The following is a 17317-nucleotide window of genomic DNA, read 5'->3' as shown; positions in this document are numbered from 1 at the left end:
GTCTCTACAAAACATATAAAAATTCGCCGGGTGTGGTGGCATGCTTGTAGTTCCAGCTACTTGGGAGGCAGAGGCAAGATGATCACTTGAGCCCAGGAGGTCAAGGCTGCAGTGAGCTGTGTTCACACCACTGCACTCCAGCCAGAGTAACAAAGTAACACCCTGTCTCTCTCTGTCTGTCTCTCTCACACACACACACTTTCTCTCTCTTTGTGTGCATATATATATTATGGTATATATTTATGATATACATTTTTATGATATTTTATTATGGTATAAAATATTATAATGAATGTATGGTTAAATTAATGAAAAAGAGGTCTAGAATATAAATTTCTTATCCAGCTCAATAAATATTTATTGGGCATCTACTATATGCTCAGTTCCAAGAATACAGGTATAATCTATACCTTCTAGGAGCTTACATTCCAGCTAATAAAACAGAAAAGCTGTAATACAAGGTGAATGTATTCGTTTTAAAAATGCATGTATCAAAGCAAAAAACCAGTTGAAAGAACAGTAAAACCTATAAATAAAGCCTCCACATCAACATGGCATACCAGATTTAGTACATACTCAGCAATACTTATTACTAGTATTTCTAAATGATGTATGTGAAACCAATGAAAAGTAATCCATGTTATGTAATGGTTTCATATTTTTAGAGTTTCATAATGCAATTTTGGTTGAAAAGGATGTGTTGTGGTTAATATGGCTTTAGGAGTCAGAGAAATCCGGGTTCAGGTCACAACTCTGACATTTACTAACTGTGTGACATCAGACAATTTGTTTAAGCATTCTTAGCTTCATTTGTAAAAGTTTTTTAAAATGTGGTGCTTATCTCATAGGATTAGGATTAAATAAAATAATCCATGTAAAACATTTAGCATAAAGCTGGGCACAGCATAAATACTCACTAAATGTTAAGTGCTGCTGGTATTGTTATAGTGTGGTAGTGGTTGTCTAGTTGGACAGTGCATTTCCAACTAGATGTATTTTCTTTGCATAGCATACTGACTTTCTTAAGCCTTTGTCAAGTGTATTAGGGATATCATTTGCATCTCTCTTCTGGACACTATTGAAGAGAAAATAAAACCTTGAAAGATGATACTTTAATATCCACTTCACTTTTTTTCCTTCCCATGTAATCATTCTACCTCAAATTTGATTGCATGGTTAACAAACTGCAGACAGCTCATTTTGCAGTGGCTAGTAATCACAGAAATTTTTCACATTTTCTATAACCCTGGCAAACCAGCACTGTATCAACCAAGTAAAGTGGCTATGGTCAATTTCACGCTTCTTATACAGTGCTTTAAGATCGCAGTCCCTCAGCATAGACATTGAATTGTGGTAAATCAGAGGAATTTCTTAAATGCCATTCATTCATTCAACAGACATGTATTAGGGACCTACTGGATAACTAGATCTGTGATCACAAAATTGGAAGACTGTGACACCTGCCCTTTGGGGCTGCCATTATGAGAAGCAGACAGACATGACAGTAACTAATTAGAGAAATAGATTAAGTGATATAGTCATTCATTCTACAAATATTTTGTGAGTACCTACTACATACTGGTTATACAGCAGTGAGAAAGATGGTATACAGTACCTGCCCTTTTGGAATATATTGTTTAGTAAGTGAGATAGATAATAAATAAAAAAGTAAACAAATAAATATATAACTTGTGATAACATGTAATATAATAAATACGATACTTGTAATATATACCATGAAGGAGTAGCAAGATTACCATGAAAGCATTTAACATTATATATAGAGAGAGACACAAAGAGAGAAAGAGAGAGAATAAATATATATTCTGGGACCCAAAGAGGAAATGCCTTGTTCTGTTTCTGGGGAAGGTTGAGGAAGGCTTAGCCAAGGAACCCACATTGAACCTTAGTCTTTGAGAATGAATAGGGGTTTGCCAGGCAGGGAGTAAGATGATGGAATGGACATTACAGATATAAGAAGCTGTGTGAACAAAGATATCAAGGTTATAGTACTGCACATGAGCTAAACTGTTTTTTGTTTTGCTTTGCTTTGTTTTTTGAGACAAGGTTTCACTCTGTCGTCCAGGCCAGAGTACAGTGGCACAATCACAGCTCACTGCAGCCTCAACTGCCCAGGCTCAAGTGATCCTCCCACATGTGCCTCCCAAGTAGCTGGGACTACAAGCACTCTACCATGCCTTGCTATTTTTTATTTTTTATTTTTTGTATTTTTAGTAGAGATGGGGTTTCATCATGTTGCCCAGGCTGCCAGGCTGATCTCAAACTCCTGGGCTCAAGTGACCCACCTATCTCAGCCTCCCAGTGTGCTGGGAATACAGGCACGAGCCACTGCATGCAGCCACATGAGCTAAACTTAATTCAGGTGGTAGACTGAAGTATGTGTTTGAGAGAACTGTGGGTGGTGTGTATGGAAATTTATGGCTGGAGGCAGATTGTACGAAAAAATCTTTAATGCCTCGTAAATAGTATGAACTTTTTTCTTTGGGGAGGTGGTGGCCAAAAGGAGTTCCTGGACCAGCAGCATCAATATCACCTGAGATCTTGTTATAAGGGCAAATTCTTGGTCTCTGCCCCTGATCTACTGAAACAGAGACTGTGACTGTGGATTGCAGCCTGTTTTAACAAGTTCTCCAGCTAATTTTGGTGTGTGTTAAAGTTGGAGATCCACGGCTATAGGGAAAGGAGAAAAGCTTTAAGGAGAGCAGTGACTGGGCCAGGTTTTAGATAGCAGTTCATATGGAGGAGGGATTGAAGAGGGACATTTTAGAGGTAAACAAACAGTTTGGATACCGATAGAATAATTGAACAAAGAAATAATGAAGCATGAGACCAAAGGTAGTCCCAGTGAAAGGAAAAGAAAGAATGAATTGGGAAGATATTTAGGAGGCTTATTGTCTGATGAGATAAAGTTTTGTAGGGAGAGGGGAAAGGAGAAGTCAAGGTGACTGCCACATTTCTGAATTGGCTGGCTAGATGAAGGACCTAGTCCCTCACCAGAAAGACAAGAAAAGGAGCAAGTGTCAGAGGAAATACTATTCATTTCGTTTTTGATATATTAAGTTTGAGTTATGTGAAGCACAGCAAAAAAAGTAGTGTGATGGGCCAGGCGCAGTGGCTCATGCCTGTAATCCCAGCACTTTGGGAGTCCAAGGCGAGCGGATCACATGGTCAGGAGATCCAGACCATCCTGGCTAACACAGTGAAACTCCATCTCTACTAAAAATACAAAAATTAGCCAGGCATAGTCGTGGGTGCCTGTAGTCCCAGCTACGCGGGAAGCTAAGGCAGGAGAATGGTGTGAACCCGGGAGGTGGAGCTTGCAGTGAGCTGAGATTGCGCCACTGCACTCCAGCCTGGGCAACAGAGTGCGACTCCATCTCAAAAAAAAAAAAAAAAAAAAGTAGTGTGATGGCAGTTGGCATTTTGGATTTGAAGCTCCAGAGAGGGTAGTAATTGTTGGTTGAAGTAATTGAAGTGTGGCTCATCTAGCCTGGGTTATACCTGAGGCAGAGGGCCTGGGACTGAATCTTGAGGAGAATAAACACTGAAATGTTAGAGGAAAAAGACCCTATATTAAGAAAATGAATAGGAAAATCAGAAATGTAGAAAGAGAATCTGGAGAGAAAGTGTCAAGTGAGGAGAAGAAGAAAGAGAAACAAACACCATAATGCAGAGGTGAAATGAGAAAAGATGAGCATTCATTGGATTCAGACAGTTAGTAATCTTTGCAAAAACATTTTCAGTGGTGTGCCTGTAACAGAAAGAGGAGAAACTAGTTAAGAAGTGAAAGGGAGGTAAGAAAACATAAATAACAAATGTATTTAACTCTTGCAAGAAGTCTCTATTGCATATGTATTCATGGCTACTTAAAAATAATTTTGGCCGGGCACGGTGGCTCAAGCCTGTAATCCCAGCACTTTGGGAGGCCGAGACGGGTGGATCATGAAGTCAGGAGATTGAGACCATCCTGGCTAACACAGTGAAACCCCGTCTCTACTAAAAAGTACAAAAAACTAGCCGGGTGAGGTGGCGGGCGCGTGTAATCCCAGCTACTCGGGAGGCTAAGGCAGGAGAATGGTGTAAACCCGGGAGGCGGAGCTTGCAGTGAGCTGAGATCGCGCCACTGCACTCCAGCCCGGGCGACAGAGCGAGACTCCGTCTCAAAAAAATAAATAATAATAATAATATAATAATAATTTTAAAAGACTGACTCTATTAACTAATCATTATTCAATTGAAAATGCAGAAAGAATCAGACCCAAAATTTTGGGAGTCAGAGTGTTACTGTAGATGTTAAAACATCTCTAGAAGTAGACAGAGACTCGTTATTTGCTACTAAAATGAAGTGTTTTTTATGAGTTTTGTGAATACATGCACATTACAGATTTCATATATCTGACTTTCAGCAAAGATTATGTCCCCTATACTAAGTTGTAGTCTATGGCTATATGGTAATTCTTAAAGGACATAACTGATAGAGCTGAGTAGCCAAAATGTAAGAACTCTAAGGACCTTTAAGAATGGAAAGTTTATAGATGACAACATAGTTGGTAGAATTAGCCCTTTTACCTTTATTGTTTAGAGGATAGTCATAATGCCATCTTTCAGATGCTGCCACATTTCTTCAGAGATCTATAAGTAGCTGAAGAATCTACACTGTAGGACATTATGTCTGTTTCACACTTGAAGATGTTATATTTCTGCTGTCATATTCTAAGGTATAGCCATTCTTCATGGCACTGAGAATTGTAATAGCCTCTTCAAAACTGCGTTGAAGGTCATTTTAGTCTGGCAGTTACTTTGTACTTTGTAAGGGTTATCTTTATTTTCAGTAAGATAAGGTGTATTTTAAAAGTGTTAAGTATTGTTAACTCCTGCATTCTGTCTTGAATCAAAATCTGGATGCAGATTCAGTGTTTGGAACTGAATAAAGCCTCACCATCCAGTTGATAACCACGAGTCATACGTGGTTGTTGATCACTTGAAATGTGGCTAGTCTGATCAACATGTGCTGTCCATTGTAAGTGTAAAATGTATACCAGATTTCTGAGATTTAATATAAAATAATTTTTATGTTAATTGCATGTTGAAATGATATTTTGTATATTCTTGATAAAATATTACCATGTCATTAAAACAGTTTTACCTTTTTTTTTTCACTTTTAAAAATGTGGCTACTATAGGCAGGCCATGGTGACTTACGCCTGTAATCCCAGCAATTTGGAAGGCCAAGGCAGGAGGTTTGCTTGAGCTCAGGAGTTCAAGACTGAACTGGGCAACACAGCAAGAAACTGTCTCATTTTTTAAAAAAATATTTTTTATAAATTAAAAAAATGTGGCTACTAGACAATTTTAAATTGCATATCTGGCATGGATATATTTCTGTTGTACAGCACTGGTATAAAATCCTTGGGGTGATTTTGTTACACAGAATTTTTTTGGCCTGTGCATTCCACTATTGAACACAAGCATACTTTCTTTTTTTTTTTGGTGGCTTTTTTTTTTTTTTTTTTGAGACGGAGTCTTTCTCTGTCACCCAGGCTGGAGTGCAGTGGTGTGATCTTGGCTCACTGCAACCTCCGCCTCCTGGATTCAAGAGATTCTCCTGCCTCAGCCTCCTGAGTAGCTGGGATTACAGATGCATGTCACCACGCCCAGCTAATTTTTGTATTTTTTAGTAGAGATGGGGTTTCACCTTGTTGGCCAGGTTGGTCTTAAACTCCTGACCTCGTGATCCACCCACTTCGGACTCCCAAGGTGCTGGGATCACAGGCGTGAGTCACCGCACCTGGTCAAGCATATTTTAATACTTTAATAGTATACAAACTTCCATTAAAATTCTTAGCCTTAGATCCAAAGCAAAGGCTTAGGGTTAATTTCAAGCCTATTAAAGAAAGTCCAAAATATTAATACTAAGTTCAAAACTCAACTAATCTTTTACCATGTAAACAATTTCTCCTTTAGTATGGTTAAGGTCCAAACTGATCACCCTACATTTGTTTTTCTTCACCCCTCACACTGGTAATCAGTTGCTATAAGTAATAACTTGTATCTTAAATCTTTCTAAAATCTGTCCCCTCTTCACTCCTGATGCTATTTTCTTGACTAAGGTTCTCACTACCTCTCACTTAGACTGTAGTAGTAGTCTTAGAGCTGACCTTTGCTCCCCACTCTTCTTCCAAAGGGATGTCTCATTTCAGTGTCTCCAGAGTCTAGCACAAGACCAATAGTAACTACTCAATAAATATTTATTGAATGAATAGATTAGAGAGATGCTAACATTAATAGAAAGTTGCAGAATGTATACTTTTAGTCCTATATAATATACAAGTATACAATCGCATACACAAAGTAAGTGCAGATGTAATTTGATTCTCTGGCTGAACTTAATGCTTTATATTCAGCAACTTTTGCTTTTTTTTTAATTCAAGTTTTTCTTTATTGGATAGTCTTAGGAGTAATGACATAATAAATGTTCTACTTTGCCAAGGATTTTGATTTGCCAATATAAGTTTATGGCAGTAAGTCCAGGGAATCATTGGTGCCATGCAGACAGCTCCTTGTTTTTGTCTGGAGTCCTCATGGGATTAAACTACATCTGGCAATAAGTAGAGATTCTGGTCTGGCCATCTTCAAAGGCAAGAGACTGCTAGTATTTATCAGATCTATATGGATAAGCAAATGGGAAGGGATTAAATTTTTTTTATTTTGTTTTCCTTCCTTTTGTAACTGACTATATAATATAAAACCTATCAGAGTTCATACAGTAAATTAATACCTTTTGTGATGGCTGCTGAAGAGGAAACCTATTCATTTTCTATACCTAGGTGGATAATTGACCACTTTAGATTAATATTTTAATTACTTATAACTATGTTTTTAACTAGTTTATCTTAGAAAGCATAATAGCAACTTAAAGTCCTCAACATTAAGTTTCTAGGAATACTTTACTAATTTTTTAAAGAGTTGAACATCTAGTCTACCTGTTTTAAACATTTTAATGTCTGTAAATATTAGAGCATCATGTTTGGAATTTGGAAGTTTTTCATACATATTTATCTATGTGAGAAAGTTTACCTTTGAGCCTGTTTTAAGGTAGGCTAGTCTACCTTCCAAGTGATGGTGAGCCTGCCTTTCATACAGGATGTGTCCTTCTCCTTATGCTCTTCACATTCTTAAGAGGTTATTAGTCCTGGGACTCAGTTTACCTGTTATTGAAGCATATTAGCTCTGCATTTAACTTACAAAATAAAATGGCTGCATTCCAGGTACTTGTCATGTAGCACAATCTAGAACCTACCATTCAAAGCCTCCCTAAGAGAAATAATGTTTATGCAAGATTATCTGAAGAATATGTGGTCTCCCCGTTTGTCTATACTTTAAATCTATCTCAGGATTAACTCAGCCCCTCTGAGAGTTGCATACCTGGATTCCATCATATTGCCAAGGGAGGAATTTCTTATCTTACAAATAGAAATAATGTGTTTTTCCAGGCCATCTGGTTTGTTTTTACATTATGGTCATTTTTGTCTCCTGTAATTGTTCGTGTTTCTTTCTTTATGTTGCCTGCTAGAAAGCTTAGCAGCAAATACATGGCTCATCATATATAGATTTGTTAAAACAAGTATTTTGGAATTTCACGGTTTTTATGTGATATCTCCTTATTTTAAATTTTGCATTGCCTCACTTCTCTTTTGTTAAATGTTTCTTGCTGCATATATATCACTGTAAGCTTTATGAATTATTTTCTGAACAAAAGCTTGCAAAATGCAAACAGATACAAGAAATAGGTATAATTTTCCCCATCCATTTTTACTAGCATTTTTTTTAAAGCTCAATATCCCTATGTTTGTGATACTGTAATTAGTTTAACATATCTGTATGTTGTGAATTCCTAGATTTTAAATGAAAAGTGACCTAAGGTTGAAATGTTAATTAAATGTTTTAATGTTCTGTAGTTCTAAAGAAAATAGTTGGATAAAATGTCAGTATATAGGAGTATTTTAAACATTTTTTAAAAATCATCTCTCTGAAAAGGAAGGTAATTGTGCAAGTTTGTCTAATCCTTTTGATCTTGGCACACAGCAATACAGACTTCAGTTGAGATTAAAACTATGAATTTCAAAGGAAACATGGCCTTCAGTGTGTAAAATATATAACAGCTGGTTGACTAGTCCATTTAAAACTACACAATAACAATCGTAGACAGAATGATTCTCCTGCCAAAAGATGCACAAGTGCTTGATGGTTATATCAAGATACGATACTAACTCATGCTTTTCTTTAGTAATGATACAAATGTAGAAATGAACTGTGTGCTGCTGGCTCAAAATATCTCTTCTGCCCAACAGTTCAAGGACAGTATAGAAGTACAGAACCCCTTTTAGTGATTTCTCTATCTGCTTTTCAGGCTGAACTTCAATATGTTGTTGACTAAATTTCATTTTTTAAAACTGTCTGATAACAATTTTTATTCTTAGCATCCCACAGTTTTTTCCCTAAATCTTTGATCGTCCATTTTTACCTTCTTGGGCCTCAAGACTTATTAATCTTAATGTCACAACTTCACACATTTTTAAGCTCTCAAAATTAAATTGTTATTTGTAAATAGTATAAAGCTTGTTTCACATTTTTGATATATATGTATATTAAGATAAACAGCTGAAGTCTGAAGCATTGTGATTTATATATAATCAGTATAGAGGAAATTGGTGCTCATATTATTGGATTGTAGTTTATTACATATTTCCATTGTGTTTTACCTGAAGACATAATCTTTAAATTAGTTAAATTTATGCATTTTTTTTAAGATGAGGATTGATGTGAATTTGTCAATTCTGGCAAGCCCCATTTATAAAACATATTTGTATTCTGAATTTATATCCATCCAATATGAAAAAATGTTAATTTTCTGTGACCTTCGTTAGAAAGTTTTGATACAACATAGTTAACACAAATTTTCTTTTATTTTCTTTAGATTCATTTCAAATAAGGAAATTTACCTATAGATAAAATTGAAATTTGCTAAAGTCACTCAGTTTCACTGCAAATTCAGAGCCAGCATTTAAGGAGTTAATGCCTCTTATTAGGGGGACAGGAAATCTGGCAACTATTGCAGAAACTAGACCTAATGGTGCACACAAACAATTTGTCAGTCTTCTTAAATGTGAATAGCTTTCCGCAAAGTGGCTGCTCTTGCTTTGTTTGAACAGGCTAAACTTTTCCTTTTTGGACTTTACATCTTAGAAGTGAAATGTGATCCACATATTCAATCAAAATCATTTAATTCAAAGCATATTTTGATTGGAACAAAGTTGACATGGAAAGAAACTCTAGAATAAAAAAGTTGAAAGGACTTTATATCATATATTTACCAGGAAAATTTGAAACAGTTCTAATTAGGCTGAAAAAAACAGCTTTCTTCAATGTAAATTACAAAGGTCATATATCAATGTTAAGGAAACATTACCACTAGTGTTTGAAATCCAGCACATGCAAACATAACAGACCAGTTCATTTTAAATCTCTGTGTATGTGTTTGTATAGGAAGAAGGCCGTATTACATGGATTTAAAATGAAAAATACTTAAAATTCCAAGTTTATAACTTTGTATATTACCGCCTTGCCAATCTAAATGTCAGTTCCTTTAAAACATATTATCTATGTTCACATGAATTAAGACTCTTAATTATAAGTACAATTAAAATTTTACAAAATGGATGTTTCATTCATTATAAATATGATTAAATATATCTTATAAGTAAATGTATATCAAAGTCAGGAGAGTTAATCAGTGATTTTCATTTTCTCATTTGAAACTTACAGCTATGGCATTTTATATCTCAGAACCTTTGTACCTTGGGCCTTCAAGAAGCCTGGGAGTGGAATTAGTAGTACAGGTGTGCAGAAATGTTTATCTGGGCTGCCTAGGCCTATTCTCTCTGGTCATAAAAAGTGTATAAAGAATATTTGATCTTTTTATTTAAGTTTTTATAAAAATCATTTATCTCATAGATATCACTAGTTTTTATTTAGTTTCTTTTCTTAATGGAGTGGTATGAGAATGTTTAGCCAAAGAATAAGTAAATATTAGCATTAAGCTGGGAATGACAAGTATGAGAAACATAAATAATAAACAAATAAGGTTTCTTGCTCTTGAGGTAAACAGTTATCTAATAATTTCCTTTGTTGATTGAAATTGGTTTTCTTGACTTTTACATAATTTTCACATTGGCAAAAATTTGGTTTTTTGAAAGCAAAAGGAAATTGCTAGTGTATCACTAATGCATGTGTAGATTAAATACATGGTTAATGCCTTTCAGTTTAGAATTTTTATTCTTAAATAGCCTAGAGTTTCTCAGAAAAAGCTGTTTCTATATGTTATCATGTTTTTTGACTCCACTATAGAAAACAAGAATAATTTTATATAACACTTTTTATAAAGAAATAATCTACTTCTTAAGTGGGTTAGTTTCAGGAAAGCACAGATTGTGTTCTTTCAGTGAGATTTGCTAAACATGCACACAGACACACATATATATACACACACACACATTGTAATTATTTCTGACACAGGGTTATAAAAACCTCCTATTTATGAATAATTTACTATTATCTTCATAATCTTAAAGCTTTCATTTGTTGATATTCTGTATGCAGAACAAACAAATGAAAGTTAGTAATAAGTGTATTTGACATCTGTATACTGTAGTTTTTAGCATATCTGAAGTCTTTTACTCTGCCTAATAGATCTCATTAAAAAAAAAACAGATATCAGCCCCAAGACAGTTTGTCAGCACTAATATGAGTCCCCCTGGATTGGATTGACAATTCATGTGAGGTTTCATATGATAGTTTTTTCATAGTCTTATCTGATCCTTAACAATTGGACATTAGTTACTGATTTATTTTATAATAACGCAGATGAGGTTGAATATTATTGTATTGTGTTGGACATTTTAGTGGATTTTCTTTTTTACAAATTTTACTCAGAGCACACATTGGATGTAAATGATGTATGCAGTCTGCTAGGGGAGTACTAACAATTGATTGGTTAGGTTTGAGAGCAGCATGGGAAGAATGTTACTATCCCCTAGCTGCAAACCGTATTTAACTCCAGGCTTAATGAGGACTGTCGGTTTTGAAGGCTTTGAAAAATCTCAAATGCTCAGCATTCCACTGGCATTTTTCATTTTTTTGTAACTAAAAATGTAGATCTAAATGAGAATTTTCTGTCTTTGAAGAATTTTTTTAAAAATCAATATATAAAAAAGGTATTTTAATATAGATTTCATGATTTATGTTTTTAAATCTTAAAAATGGGAGTTATAAAAGGAAACCTCAGGGTATTCCATTTTGAATTATATTGTTTGTATTTTTTCCCTTAATTTCTTCCTGCCTGTCCTCTCTTCCCTCAAGTCTTAAGTACATTACCTATTTTTGGTTAGGTAGTTGTCATTCACTGATAGCAAAAGGATATTAAAGTTCTGAACTGACTTTGTACTGAAATGACTTTGAAACTTCTTGGAATTCTCTTATACTTACCACATTGTTCTTTTAGTTCCCTTTTTATAGCTTTGGTGTATTGCAAGACATGCTTGAAGCTGACCAATGGGATTTTTAGTTGAGTGTTTGAGAAATTATTTAAAGTTTATTCATGAAGGTAATGTGTTTATCAACTTCTGGAAGTGATTTTGCCAATAGTTCCGCGAATTACTGGTCAGTTCCTTAAGGACCGACCTATGACAGTGTAAGGTGAGGTCTGAACCATGGCATTGTGGCGATCTCTGCATGTGTGTTTGCAGCTTGATATGAGCACACACAGTAGCTTTCCTTTCAGCATTTTTGCTTAAAATTCTGATGCAGTATCAAGATGCAAAGCTTTAAGCATTGAAATCTAACCAACTTTACCATTTTGAGTGTGCATAAAGAAGTAGTCAACTGTAAGGTTAAACTCAACAGTTCTTTGTCTGGTGACACACAAAATAAAATTGCCCTAGTTTTTAGAGCTTTAATATTGAGGAAATTCATTTGTACTTTGTCATTTGCTGAGCCTTCTAGAATTTTATGGTCTCAAATCACAACACCATGGACACTCAAGAGACTCCTGACTGTTTTATCTTATTAAACAATTTTGAAATCATTAATTTTTAATTAGCTTGGATGCAGATTTTTTTTTATTGTTTCACTAGTGTGTGTATATGAACTACATGGTTTTTATTTAAACTACTGGCGAGAGTACTATTTACATAAATAAGTATAGGTTCTTTCTAAGAGTATATACTGTAAGTTTGCTTCACAGAGTCATATTTTTTGCAAACTCAGAGATATTATATGCTAATCTGTTATAGTAGAGCTTTTCGGCAGTTTATGAACTCAGATTTCGAACAGCCACCAAAAAGGATGTAAGCGTGAAGATATGTGTAGGTCCTTCCCTGATTGAAAGTTCTAATTAAGTGAATTGGAGAAAATTAACTGAAATTAGCTGTCAGAAAGTCACATTTAAATGAGTGATGAGCTAGTCTGGCAGTAAACATTTAAATGATATAAATTGCCATTTAAGTGTATGGTTTAATGTTTGTCATGCATTAATGTGACATGAGACTGCAGTGACAATCAAGCAGCTTGCTCTAATTTGAACATATTTAGGGCTTTTGTGTGGAGTGCACTGCACACAAATTAAGACAATTGCTGTTTTTATGTGTCATTGTAAATGTGCCTACCCCCTACCCCCATCCCTACCCAAGGTCTCAGTTAATGAAACCAACGTATCATTTCTGTGTGTAACTTGCATTAGTAGTTCCTAGATTTTTTTCAAATTTATGTACTTAAAATAGGCATTTACTTAAAGTTATCACAAGCTTCTCTCTTCTTATTTCAAGTAACATGTGAAGCAGTTTTGTGCTGTCATATCTGTTTAATAAATTTGTAAATGTAAAGCATTTTAAAAGAGATGTCTAAAACAGTAACTTTCTCAATTGAAACTAGCTAAATATTTGTAAGGCATATTTCATTTAAGGTATACTTTGGAATGTGAGAATAGGCTGCCTAGAGTTTTGTTTACAAAATTATGTTTTCAATTTTATATTTGTGATATATTGTGAAGCTGTGTTAAATATTAAAGGAAATATATTTTTTGTATTTATAAACATTTCTTTTTCATAGGTACTTATTTTAATAAAGCATATCTTTACACAAGTGTCCACATGTAAAGGAATAGGAACGTCTTTTGTCACAAGATGGTTTATATCACATTGGTTACTTGCTATATAAGTTGGTCAGTTTTGTTTTAAAACCAGCAGATCTCTTATAACATAGCAGCAAGCCATACTGAAAATACATGACAATCATAGACTTCTCTAAATATAAGAATCAATTTCAATGAGATACATTACCAGATATAAGTTGGTATAGCAGTCTCCTCCTTATCCACAGTTTTGCTTTCCAGAATTCCAGTTACCTGTGTTTAACCAAGATCTGAAAATGTGTGAGTACAGTATAATCAGATACTTTGAGGTAGAGACAGAGACCACATTTACATAACGTTTATTATGGTATATACATTTTTACAGTATATCATTATTGTTCAAGTTTGTTGTTATTGTTGTTTATCTCTTACCGTGCCTAATTTATAAATTAAACTTTATCATAGGTATTTATGTATAGGAAAAAACATAGTACATATAGGTATAGGGTTTGGTACTATTCGCAGATTCAGGCATCTACTGGGGATCTTGGAACATAACCCCTGTGGATGAGGGGGGATTACTGTATACTTTTTTATTTTTATTTTCTTCGAGACAAAGTCTTGCTCTGTCGCCCAGGCTGGAGTGCAGTGGCCAGATCTCAGCTCATTGCAAGCTCCACCTTCTGGATTCATGCCATTCTCCTGCCTCAGCCTCCCGAGTAGCTGGGACTATAGGCGCCCGCCACCACGCCCAGCTAATTTTTTGTATTTTTAGCAGAGACAGGGTTTCACTGTGTTAGCCAGGATGATCTCTATCTCCTGACCTCGTGATCTGCCTGCCTCAGCCTCCCAAAGTGGTGGGATTACAGGCATGAGTCACCGCGCCCAGCCTTCTGTATACTTTTAATTAAGCTTCGGAGTTTATGTTTGAAAACTCTTTGATTTTAATATAATTATTTATTGTTAAACTAATCCATAATGCTAAACTTTTATGTTGGAATGATTTTGAACAATATTAAATAATATAAAGATGAATACTTTCCTAAAAAATCTCTTTAGTTTTTAGAACTCTTTAGTATTTATCATGTTATTAAATTCACCAAACATTTATTGACATCTATTATGTTTTAGGCACAGCACTTGTAACTGGGAATATAATGATGGATAGGAAATGGATCTTGTACCTAGGATCTCAACCAACTACTTGATTGTGTTCATTCATTATTTATCAGGCACTATTATGTTAATAGCATCAAATATTTGGTCAGGTTTGATATTAATACCTAGAATAAAAATTCAGTAATTATAAGTATCCCCCACAAGATCTAATTTGTTAGCATAAGAACTCAATCAACATAACTAAATAATTTGGTTACAAATGTTGAAATAGGCTACAAAATATTTTAATTCTAGAAAAATAATAAATATTTCAAGTGGATAGTAAATTTTTAACATTTTCACATTTGGTTTCCCAAAATAGTCTTTGTCTTGTACGGCCTCCTTTCTTTGAAGCATAAATCGAGTACCTGTCAGGCTCTGAGTTACAAATGTGACCAAGATAAGCCCAGTCCTGGTCCTCAGTGCTGTCAGTACAGTAGAAGAATACTGAAACTTACACATTTAGTATAATTAATTATGCCAAGTGCCGGAAAACCTCTAATTGTAAACAAAGGAGGACAGATTCTGGTAGAAACTAGGCTGTCAGATAAGTTTTTGTTGTTGTTGTTGTTGTTGTTGTTTTGAGATGGAGTTTCGCTCTTGTCGTCCAGGCTGGAGTGCAATGGCGTGATCTTGGCTTACTGCAACTTGCGCCTTCCAGGTTCAAGCGATTCTCCCGCCTCAGCCTCCTGAGTAGTTGGGATTACAGGCGCGGGCCACCACACCCAGCTAATTTTTGTATTTTTAGTAGAGACCGGGTTTCGCCATGTTGGCCAAGCTGGTCTCAAACTCCTGACCTCATGATCTGCCCACCTTGGCCTCCCAGAGTGCTGGGATTACAGGCGTGAGCCACCGCAGCCACAAGTTTTGTTTTTTAAAAATCTTTGTTCGCAGTAAAGTTAGTGTTAAACTTTACTGCTTGCTCTAAGTGTCTCTCTACATTTTTAAAAAGGAATTCAACATAGTAATACAATCTGTATCTTTTTTTCAGGCTCTGGAGAGTGAGTTTGTTTCCTGCCAGCTTCACCAATGGATTGATCTCATTTTTGGCTATAAACAGCAAGGACCAGAGGCTGTCCGAGCCCTCAATGTGTTCTATTACTTGACCTATGAAGGAGCTGTCAATCTGAATTCAATAACTGATCCTGTGTTGAGAGAGGTAAGTTATCTGAATTGAGAAAGCAACTTATAGTCAGGTATATTTAAACTAGAAGGAGCTAGAGAACACCTCCTCCATCCTTTGATTTTACTGATGAAGAAACTGAAACTAGATGTAAAGTGCCTTAAGCAGAATAGTCTCTCAGTGACCTAGCAAGAACTTGAACCCAGAGATTCCTTCCAACAAAATGTTTGACCCAATATAAGATGACAGCTTTTTCTATTCGAACCTGTTAAGGTATCGATAATCTTATTTATAATTTTATATAACTTTGCGGGTTACTCACATGATTTTTGTAGGAAAATAGTAATAATTCATTAAAGAGATATGATTATGAGCATAAATTTATTGAAATGTGATAAAACATATTTATGTATAATACCTAAGAACATATATAACCACATAGAAGTTAATGGTGGGGGTTGAAGTCCAAATCTTTCCTATGTCATCAAATTGTTGTTAGATGTTATTGAACTTGTTTTATTCTTGTCATTTATTTTCTCAAGTAAAACACTTAAACATGGTTTTGGCAAATGCAGCACTCACCAAAAAGTCTGTAGAAGACCTTACTTTTTTTTAGTATTTCAAATCTAATTATGCATCCTTCTAATTCCAGTATACTTCATATGAAAAATTATAGAATTGAATGATGCAACCTTAATCTGTACAATTTTAGAACACAACTGCATTTAGGAAACCAGGAGCTTTGATTCCTGGGGAAAGTTAGATATCATTTTAAAGGAAACATTATTTGTAATGTGTGAGATTTGTCATTTTTCCCTAGCACTTGATTCATTCTTTTATACTTCTACTAAGACCTGATCACGCAGAAGATATATAAGTACATATTTAAATAAATTGCCGTATTATCACCTGGCTTATGTGCTAGATAAGTTAGTATGCACACAAAAGCACTGTGTACTAAATGTACACTTGCATTAAACTGCCCAAGTTTTAAATTGCTACGTTTCAGTTTTTAAAACTGTGGTGGCAGAGAATTGGGTGACATAAACTCTTAAAGACTCTTCCAGTTGTTCAGTTTTTTGAAAATACTCCTTCAGGGTTTTTTTTATTTTATCAGAACATCAATTGAGTGTATGATACAGAATATATATAGAATTCCCTAAAGATATTGAGGTGAGAACAACATACAGGTAGTGTTACAAAACAGTGCATAATTTTATTGTTGGGATAAAATAGCATAGGCCTATTTACTTTTTTTTGTTGTTGTTGTTCATTTTGGCTATATTTGAACAGTATTACTTTATTCTGTTAAATGCCCATAATTCTTCAACAAATATACCAGCTATTTTTGTTTTCTCCTGTTAATCCTGTAGTAATTATCCATATCTCTGCATAGCTGATATACAACTGAATTCGTACTGTAGAATTGATTTTATAATCTCTTAAAAAGAGATTGGTTGTACTGAATATACCAGCATATTGTTTTTGTACCAGCATAAATTGGTTGTACTTACTACATCAGTATGTATTTTTTGTGTCACTATATGCAATCTCTGTATTTCTAATTTTGAAATTCTGTAATGTTCCGTAGAGTTGCTGTGAAAATATGCTTAACACTGTTTTTCTCAATGCAAGATCGTATTACTTAAAAGACTTGTCTCTTGGTATGTCCAAGATGACATAAGTAGCTCTACTTTTCATTAAAGGTTATGCAGTGTTTTCATGATAAAAATGTCACTTGGCCTATATCTGTCTGTCATGGCTAGTTACAAAGTAAAACATTCAGTCAGCTAGTTGTTTCCTCTATGAGTCACTCTATGTGCTTGGCT

General features: G+C 34.8%; 1 protein-coding gene across 4 annotated transcripts in view; it reads left to right on the top strand.

Moving 5' to 3' along the window:
* The window catches only part of LRBA (LPS responsive beige-like anchor protein), a 779214-nt gene that overhangs the window by 677564 nt on the left and 84333 nt on the right, over positions 1–17317 (top strand). For all 4 annotated transcript variants that reach the window (XM_030916318.1, XM_010372523.2, XM_030916327.1 and 1 more), the window contains one exon: positions 15357–15524. In XM_030916318.1, the coding sequence (XP_030772178.1) occupies positions 15357–15524 (168 nt within the window). The remainder of the gene's footprint in view (positions 1–15356; positions 15525–17317) is intronic.

This window comes from Rhinopithecus roxellana, chromosome 2 (assembly GCF_007565055.1).
Source record: "Rhinopithecus roxellana isolate Shanxi Qingling chromosome 2, ASM756505v1, whole genome shotgun sequence".
NCBI lineage: Eukaryota > Metazoa > Chordata > Mammalia > Primates > Cercopithecidae > Rhinopithecus > Rhinopithecus roxellana.
Note: the sequence above shows the minus strand (reverse complement) of the source record. Positions and strands in the feature narration are given on the sequence as shown.